The following is a 9,383-nucleotide window of genomic DNA, read 5'->3' on the forward strand; positions in this document are numbered from 1 at the left end:
GTTTGGTTGTGTAGGGTTTTTTGGTGTTTGGGTATGGGTTTGGGTGCAGCTGTTGGCTTTTTGATTGGTTTTGGCTTTTTTCCCTGTATGGTTTTTAAACAAATGTCGGTATCTGCAGAAGGGAGAATTCAGATATTTGAGCTGGTCACATTTGAGCAGGTGAACTTTTAAATTACTGAAGAGGACACAAGTTATTTAGAGACAGTAATAAGATAATACTCTCCTATGTTTTAAGTACTAAAGCTTGTATTTTTAGGTGGATGGCTCTCGTGTATCATGTTTGCATAGTGCTGAGTTACTCATTTGTGAATCATCTCAACCAGTTATTGTATTATTCTTTTGGTACCTTAAGTGTTAGCAACCTTGATTTTTCTCTTCCAGTTGGCTTCATTTTTGCTTTGGAACAAGCTGATATGTCATCAGAAGCTCTTATCTCATCCAGTTGGTGCAGTTCTAGGCCAGGCTAGAGACTGAAATCTTTACAGTTCACAAGGATATGGCAGAGTTGCAACCGTTCCTGGCTAGCATGATCTCACACCATTTTCATTTTTACACTTAATATGTTAATTTAAAATAAAAGGGAACAATTTATATCTGTAGAAACTGAAATGAAAGGAACTGAAATGTGGCAAAGAAAATTCTTGTGTAAGAAAACACGTTTAGTAAGGGTAATATTAATGAATTCAAACTTTAATTTATTTCCCTTTAAAGAGAGTTTGTTATAGTATTGTATGTTATCAACGAATCAGATAATAATTGTTGTTCATAAGTCAAGTGAAATTATTTCCAATTTCAGGTCAACAGATGGACTTAATTATATGCACATTTTTGCATGGTTCTGGAAAATTTTATCAGGCTCTATTGCCCATTTTGCCTATAATGAGAATGTTTTAAAACAGAGCGTAGTTTGGACTCAACATTTCAACAGGAGACAGGCCTGTGAATCTCAGTGACTCTCCATGCTATTTTTTTAAGTCCAATTCACTAAAGTTCTTCTGAAAATGTTACCCTCTTACATCAAAATAAATGTGACATTACTAAATTTTCATTTTGGAGTATTAAATTCTCATGTGCCAGTATCAGAAATCAAGAGTCCAGGAGTATCATTTGCATTACAAAACAATAGAAGGAACTTCCTGCATTTAAGAAACAGTTTAATTTGAAAAAAGGAAGATGATTTCACTCCCCTTCAGTATCATACTTAGTTATTTAAAATGTATATGTTATATTATAATAATTTTGTTTCATTTTTGTTTATGTGAAACACCCCTCCTCTGCTCTCCATTTCTTGAGGGATGCAGCTCATATCAGTGCTTTATTTCCCTGTGGATTTATTTAAATGAGAGCAACATTTTGTTTGCTGATTTGAGGCCAGAACTGCAAAGTCTCACAAAAAGAGCTTGTCGTGTTAATGATTACATTGTGTTACAAGAGTAGAATAATATGGGCATATTTTCAAATTTAATTAACGTGATCAGCCAGATAGAAAGGGTCTTTAATGGCTACTAAGCTGATGTTTGGACCATAGTGCTGTAAGTCTCATTTTAGACTCCATTTGCCTCATCTTTGTTCTTCTGATTTGTCTGAATCACATTAATCACAGCTGTAGCAATATGCCATAATTCTTGCTTTAACACAATGAAAAGACACAGTGATTTTGATAAATAGCAAGCATCAGATCCTGAAGAACAAAGCAGTGGTCATTTAAGTCATCAATTGCTCTGGCTATAGAAAAGCTGAACTTACTGGAATATAAAACTTAATTAGATCCAGCAATTTTGATAGCTTGCATCATAAATTATAAACAGCTCTATTTGAAAATTGTGTGTTCATCCAGCTTTCCTTTTGAATCATCTCATAGGATAAACATATTGATAGTAATTGTGAGCAGTTCACAGAGGAACAAGAAGGTTGCTTTTAGATGTAAATTGCTGTTTCTGTATGAAAAATAATAAGTTTTCATAGCCTCTCAAATTTATAATTTGAAGTTAACGATGCTTTGAAGAGATTGGACTAGATGAGCTCTCAAGGTCCTGTCTACCCTAAATTTTCAAGATCTGTGAAGATGACTTATTGTTCTTTTGTTCTTTATGTCCTTTTTTCAAAAGGAAGGTATCAGGTGATTGAAGGCATAATATCTCCTGTTAATGATGGCTACGGAAAGAAAGGCTTGGTTTCAGCAAGGCACCGGGTGGCAATGGCTAAGCTAGCCCTGGGGACATCTGACTGGATTCGAGTTGATCCGTGGGAGAGTGAGCAGGAGACGTGGATAGAGACAGTAAAAGTATTAAGGTAATTACATTCTCTTCCCTTCCTTCCTGAAGTTACTGATTGCCAAAATTCTGTCAGGCTACTGGGTTAATGCACAGACCTTGCTCTTGTAAAACCCAAGCAAAGCAGAATATGTCTGTTTATGGCATCATCTGCTATGAGATAGAGTATTATATGCAATGAAAATTCACGTCACTTCCCTTCAGAAAGGCTGTGTAGTCAGTATCTCCTATCTGGACTCTCTGCTTTCCCAGTGCAAAGGCCAGTGCAAAGGCTTTTCCCAGACCTCTGCAATGCTCCATAGTGCTGCACTTGTGCCTTATCAGTAGTTAGATGCGTGTGGGAAGCCTCCTCCAAGAGAGGATCTTGCAGAATTACAGTCACTGAAAGAGTTCTACAGAAAAGTTCTTGGCTCCTATTTCTCTAGTTTTTAAGTCTCTAAGCAGGTAATGTAGAGATCTTAATCACGCAGTAAGAGAGTTCACAAACAAACCTATTCTTCAGGAGCATCCCTGTTCCAGATAAGCTGTGTTAGCATTATTATGCCTGCAGGTTTATCTATTCACACATCCTTGAGAAGTTTTTATATTAACTCTAACGGTAAGCGAAACCCGAGCACATAACTGCTGCTGTTTTCTTCAAAATCATTGAATTTGCTGTGGTTTTGTGCTGCAGGGAAAAAAAACCCAACAATTTGTCCAAAACCCGTTAACTTGATGCAAGGACCTGGAAACACTCCTTTTGCCCTTATGGTTGGTCTTGGTAATAAGTGCGTTATGGGGCAAGGATGAGAACGCAAACTTCTTGTGCTAGCCACTTTTTGGAAATGTAGGTGCTGCAGAAGTCAAGAGATACCATTAAAGTGAAAGACTTCAAAGATGTCTTTCAAGAAGGCAAGTGTGCTGTAAGAACTATCAATGATTCTTCATTTCTATCCACATTTCCTAGGTTACTTGCTAACTGGAAACAGTTGCTTGGATAGCTTTAAGGCTCTAAAATGTGCCTTCCAAAAACAGCCCAGAAAGTTCTTATGACTCTCTGTGAAGGCAGTTCAAAACCAGACCTTTCACTTTACAAAAGCATATATAAGAATATCCTATATACTTACAAAACAACCAGTGGAGCCTTTTACTTCTGCTCTTATTTGCTTCATTGAGTGAATGTAGACATCCAGTTGCTGCTTTTGCCTCTTTTCTCCAGCCAGCTGAATAGGATCGGGGCGGGAGGAAGACTAGGCAACACTACCCTGTCTTTGGAGAAAACTTCTCTGTTCTTTAATCACAATTGTATATTTCAGGGTGAGAAATCACCAAAAGGTCTGTCCTGCAGCGTTGGTTGGGTATGGGGTTATGTCCCTAAACTTCAGTTTGGTAAAACTGTTTTCCTCTGAAGAAGCAGCCACAAATCTTACAGATGAGGTGAGCCTACTTACAAAGGCTTTATTTTGCACAGCTCCAATTGAAGTGAGTGCTACTTGCAAGATCAAGTTTGTACATTTTAAATCCACTTCAGCATCCTTTAGGATAAGAGGTACAGTAAATAAAACCTGTGTGTGTCAATTTCTGCTCAGGGAAAGTAGTATCAATGTGGTATGAACAGCCAAACTGCCTGTCTGCTTAGGAATTAAACCTCTAGTTTTATAAATAAGTTAAATGGATGCCTGTTAAGGAGAGATGGGCTATATTAATGAGTTCATAATCTCATGCTGGACCCTCTCCCTTGAATGGGGAAGCAGCATCCTGATGAAATAGCACATATAGGTATTTTGGTTTTATATTGTATTTTAACCATCACATGTGGGTATTAAAAAAGGAGGTGGCTTTAGGGGTAGACACTTACCAAGTCTAAACAGGCAGTGGTTTACTGTGGAGTTGAGCTTCTTCACAAGTGTTGAATGTTAATCTATAGATTATTCTCTGGTCAAATTGCTGCCTTCACTATAAGCTCCCTCAGATAGGAAACTTTAGTACCAATAGACAGATTTTGCTATTGCAAGGCAAAGGCAAAAACCATTAATGTACCTAATGTCTCTTCCTATCAGTATTCTGAATTGTACACTTAACTGCAGTAGAACATTGTGTCCTGAGACACATGAATGGCGTTTTCCTACAGTGCTGCTTTTACCTTACTGTGATGAAAATGTCATATTTAATCAAACTCAGTGGATTTTGCAGAGGCTCCCAAATAGCTATGGCATTTTAAACAGCAAAGCTCATATCCCACTTGTGATGGTGCTGTTAGTTGCCTGTGACATTACATGAGTATGGAGATTTTGGACACTATCCCAAGGCTTTTTTTAGAGGGGAAGAGCAACATGATAGAGCTATTTCCCACTTAGCTGCTGTTTGTGAATATTCTTCTTAGACAAGAAAACAGTATTGTCAGTAACCAAAGAACTACATTCATTCCTCTTGTAATGTAGATTTGATTGTGGTGCAAACAGACTGTGAATTAATTTAGAATTGGCAAAGATCTCTTACCCAACTGTGGTTGAATTGTCCTTGTGATTTAATTGTACAGTTCCTCAAAGCTTCGCACACGGTTCAGAAAACGTTTGATAAACTGACACATTGGTTTGTCCTTTTTTGGTGTATCTTTAACAGAACCCTCCCTGCCCCAACACTTGAAGTGCCTGCTGAACAGACCTTCTGGCAGTTAAGATTTTGCAGGCCTTGTAACATTAGTCTCGCAGTGAGCCCTTTGCCAAGAGTTGTTATTTTTCAGTCATGGACCAGGAATGTCAGTCCATGGTACAAAGTTAGTGTGCTTGGCTATACATAGCATCAGCCTGTTTACAACAAGGCAGGATTCAAAATAGAAATGTAGGAAGGCACAGGCCAAGCTACTGCTACCTACTTTCTACTCACATATGTCCCTCACCTCGTGTCTATGCAGTTTCTTTAGCCACTGCCTGAGCATCAAAAATGACTGGCGATTGTTCTGCAGCCTGGCTAGGTGTAGGTTCTTGACACTTGGGTAACTTGTTCCTGTGGCTGAAAGTATTTGCATGATTTGAAGACTGTACACTTAAATCACTGAACTATAACTTCATTCCTTAGGCCAGACATTTACAGGGTTATTTGTGGCTTTGTACACATACTGAATTCGGACTGTATGTTGTAACTCATGATCTTTGCTTAGATACAGTTGTATAAGACCTGATGGTCACTTTTGCTGTATATATAACAGACAGATGGGACCTGCCTTGAGTCTGTGCCTGCCTGTCCTGTTTAACCATGAGCTTGTTTCCTGAAATGATTTTGGCTCATGCCAATAAGAGCAATGCCTAAATGTGGCTCAGAATGGTGCAAGTCATGGACTACTCTAGGCAGGCAAGGCCATGCTGATTTGGAAGGAAGGGATTTAGGTGTTTGGATCTTGCCCTCATGATCAAAGAAGGGGCCAGGACTGTGCAGTCACAGTATCAGCATTGCAGTGGGACACCAGTGATCAGAAGCAGCAAAAGAATAAAGTAATAGAAACTGGAAAAACTGACAAAAGGATCCTTGCCTGTTTTCACGGATCTTGGTAAAATTAGAAGCACAACAGATGTCAAAAATCTGGAGAGAATTGTAAGTTTTGAGTTTCTCAGTGTTGGAATTCTTTTAATTAGAGGCCAGGTTGGACAGGGCTTGGAGCAACCTGGTCTATTGGAAGGTGTCCCTGCCTGTGGCAGGGGGTTGGAACTGGATGAGCTTTAAGGTCCCTTCCAACCCAAAACATAGTGTGATTCTAGGAAAGGGAAAACCACAAGGTGAAAACTCAGGGAACGCATTTTGGGGAGAAGAGGATAAGAGAAAACAAGAATGTCTCCTTCTGAAAACTGAGCACACATTATGGAAACATTATCATAAGGGGTTGTATTTAACCAAGAAATTAAATCTAGTGAATAAAGTGTGATTTAATCCTGTTCAAGCAAAAAACTCCACAGTTTCAACATATAGCAAAATTGCCATAATGGTAGAATTTCAAAAAGGCATTTGAAAACCAGAATGCCATTCACATTTACTTGTGAATTCTGCAAAATGTGAACTTCAGGAATACTAATCTAATGGTAAAAGAAATACACTAAATTCTTAACAAACTGTATTCAAACCCAAAGTGAATAAAAGCAGACTGTGTTCTTGAATCCGAAAGTGCCAGGTAATTGCTTTGTGCACCTCTGAGAGGATTACCTCACACAGAAGCCTTTATTTTAAATGCAGGCACCATTACAACGAATCACTCAGATTGCTCCAGTCCAAGAAGGAATTCATGAAAAACAAACGGCCCATAGAAAGATCTGCAGAGGATTCCCTTTCTTACCAGTACTCAGGTTGGTTCATAACTGTAAACATGACTCTTGGTTTAGCGTTTAAAATAACATAGCCTTACCAAACTAAACTCACTGATGAAGAACTTGAACATAGTAGCTGGTAAGTTTTGAGGGTTAGAGCTGCCTGCCAAAAACAAGCCATGCCAAATGCCAGCATGACTTGCAGTTATTCCCACATAGATGGGAGATTTGCTTTGGAATTGTATTAATTCTTGGTTTTCTAAGCATCTCTTTGGCTGTGTTAGAAATGAGTGTTGTGGCCCTGCTGGTCATGCAAAGCATAGAATATATGAATAAGAAATATCAGAAAGTATAGGGATTACTTAGAATTGTAATTTAGTGTAAGACAGTGGATGAAGTAGATGAATATCACGCCAGTGCTGCTGATGCATTGATGTTTACTGCATTTCTGGACAGAAAAGCTTCCTTTGATGTTAGAAGTATGGCAGGTTCTGGAAACACTGTCAGGTTTGGGTTTCCTGTTCTAGCCTTATGACTTGCTGGGATGCTGCTAGTTTTTTTTGATACATTACACTCTGTAGTATTGCAGCACTCCTTGAACATGAATAATACATTTAATTTGTTCATGGTTATAAAAAAGTTGCCAAATGATGAGTTGTATCTTTATAGATGGTAGGGGAAAACAAGCCTTAAGGCATTTGGGCTTGTCCTGGGTTCAAGAAGGGGGAAGTGAGCAAATGGCTGCGTGGTTCTGAGTTACCGGCTGGGCTTAAACCATGACAGGGCTGCAGCGGGATCTTGTGTCTGATGGGGTTAATGATTGTGGGTAAGTGACAAGTCAGGTTCTTCCACATTGCCACACTAAGGAAAATTGGTGTGAATGGAGTAAAAACTATTTTAATTTGCCATTACAAAAACTTATTTTGGCTCCTGTTTTCTGTAGGTTTTTTCATGCTCCACAGCATTATATGTAAAAATGGTCAAGAAAACAAATACCGAACCAAGTCTTTCCCATTAAAGATTCTCAGTTTAGAATTCATCAGTCATCACTGCAGGATTCATCTACAGTCAAAACCAAAAAGCATAGCAAAACTTGGGTGAGGAGGGCAGGCAAGAGATAGGTTTCTCTGTCTAGTACATAGTAGCTGGATTTTAGATTTTACTACTGTTATTAATTTTGTTATTTTTTTAATTTTAAATTCTATCCGGCAGCTATCTGCAAAGAACAATCTATTAGTTAGAACAGAGAAAGGCTGGCATCCTGCTGTTACTTTTTCTGTCTTCACTGCTTTTACCAACTGGGCAGTGATACAGATTTGGCTATATTAAACATCTGTGTGGCCCACCAAGAGGAACAGAATGGTTTCTTCCCACTTCCTTTGATCACTAGCATGGAATGGGACATGGGGAATGGTCAAGAACTACTGAGAACTCCAGAACAGAACAGAGTTCCTCCCCTTTTTCCCCTTTCTTCTCCTTCTTTTTCACAGTCAGAAGAACCAGCCATTGGAATAATCTCCCCAGGGAAGTGGTGGATTCCCCAGTACTGGACACTTTTAAGACTCAGTTGGACAGGCTGTTGGGACATCTTGTTTAGGTTATGCTTTGCCAAGAAAGGTTCCAACCTGGTATTTTATGATGAATAAATACGTGTTGTTTAGCACAAACTTTCAAATGGCAGGCAACTACTACCCAATTCCTCTTCCTTTTCCCTCCTCCCACTCCCTGAAAAACTCCCTGCCAACAATGAAATCTGTTGAATTGACGTTTTCTGTGAAGTTTGTACAAAGGCTGACTCACTTAACTGAAGCTTTCACAAAGATCAGCTTGATGGCTGAATTGAGCAGTGGCAAACTTCCATAATACACTCTTTTTCTATGAAATGTCTGCCTACTAAACTGTAAGACTTCTGTGCATGGTACTAAACCTCATGATTTTGCTCCACATGAAATAATCAGGTCACTTTAATATATATTGCGAATAAAAAGGTTCATTAAGGACAGGTACAGACAAATTATTGCAGTTTTCATAAATTTAGTATGGTTTATTGGTGCTGGTCATTCAGGACAAAGATGAGAATGACAAGACTACAGAGTCCTTTTGCTCCATTTTTGAATGTCCAGGGATTTGCCATCCCTCCTTGATTCACCAAATATGGCTTCATGTGCAGTATTTATTCTCTTAGAAGAGATGTTTGGTTGTCTTCATTTCATTTTTAACTGAATCCCCTGCACTTCAAGTCTCCCAGTTGCCTTGCAAGAACAACTGATGTCACCTCTTGAATGCTTTTCCCTGGTGTATTCCAATAGCAGTCTCCCTTAATTAGACCTTAAATCCAGCTACTTCCTTTGTGTTAATATTTATTTCTCCTTTAGTTTACCCTCTCCTTTTTTCCTGAACAACACTTCAAAGAACTGCAGTTCATTTCTGTCCACCATCGTTGACTGAGCCACACCAATCAAAAACAAGCAGAGTTTTCCCTGATCCAGACATACCATGTCCTGAAATAAAGGCTATTGTACTTATCAAAAGATGGAGCATTGCAGCAGCCATTTGGGTTTTATATCATTATCTATAACGGAGGGTGCAGATCATTTAGCAAAGTGCCCTTGAAAGGCCAAAGACTTGTTTTTCTCATTGGCATAGGAGATGTGGGGATATGTGGAGATGTGTTTGTAATATTGACAGCCTTTTTGTAAAGCCTACAATCTGTTAATTTAGCTTCTAGTACCCTAGAACTGTAATGCCTGTACATTCAGGGAAAACCCATCGACAGGAAAAGCTCTAGTGTAAGATTAGCTCTAATGCAGGGTGGGACAGAGTACTCTTTTATTGT

The 9,383-nt window shown here is 38.8% G+C and overlaps 1 protein-coding gene across 2 annotated transcripts in view; it reads left to right on the top strand.

The window, feature by feature from the left end:
- The window catches only part of NMNAT3 (nicotinamide nucleotide adenylyltransferase 3), a 44,239-nt gene that overhangs the window by 15,745 nt on the left and 19,111 nt on the right, over positions 1 to 9,383 (top strand). For both annotated transcript variants that reach the window (XM_030495600.1, XM_030495599.2), the window contains exons 3-4: positions 2,109 to 2,292; positions 6,477 to 6,586. In XM_030495600.1, coding sequence (XP_030351460.1) covers positions 2,109 to 2,292; positions 6,477 to 6,586 — 294 coding nt within the window. The remainder of the gene's footprint in view (positions 1 to 2,108; positions 2,293 to 6,476; positions 6,587 to 9,383) is intronic.

Source organism: Strigops habroptila, chromosome 8 (assembly GCF_004027225.2).
Source record: "Strigops habroptila isolate Jane chromosome 8, bStrHab1.2.pri, whole genome shotgun sequence".
Lineage (NCBI taxonomy): Eukaryota > Metazoa > Chordata > Aves > Psittaciformes > Psittacidae > Strigops > Strigops habroptila.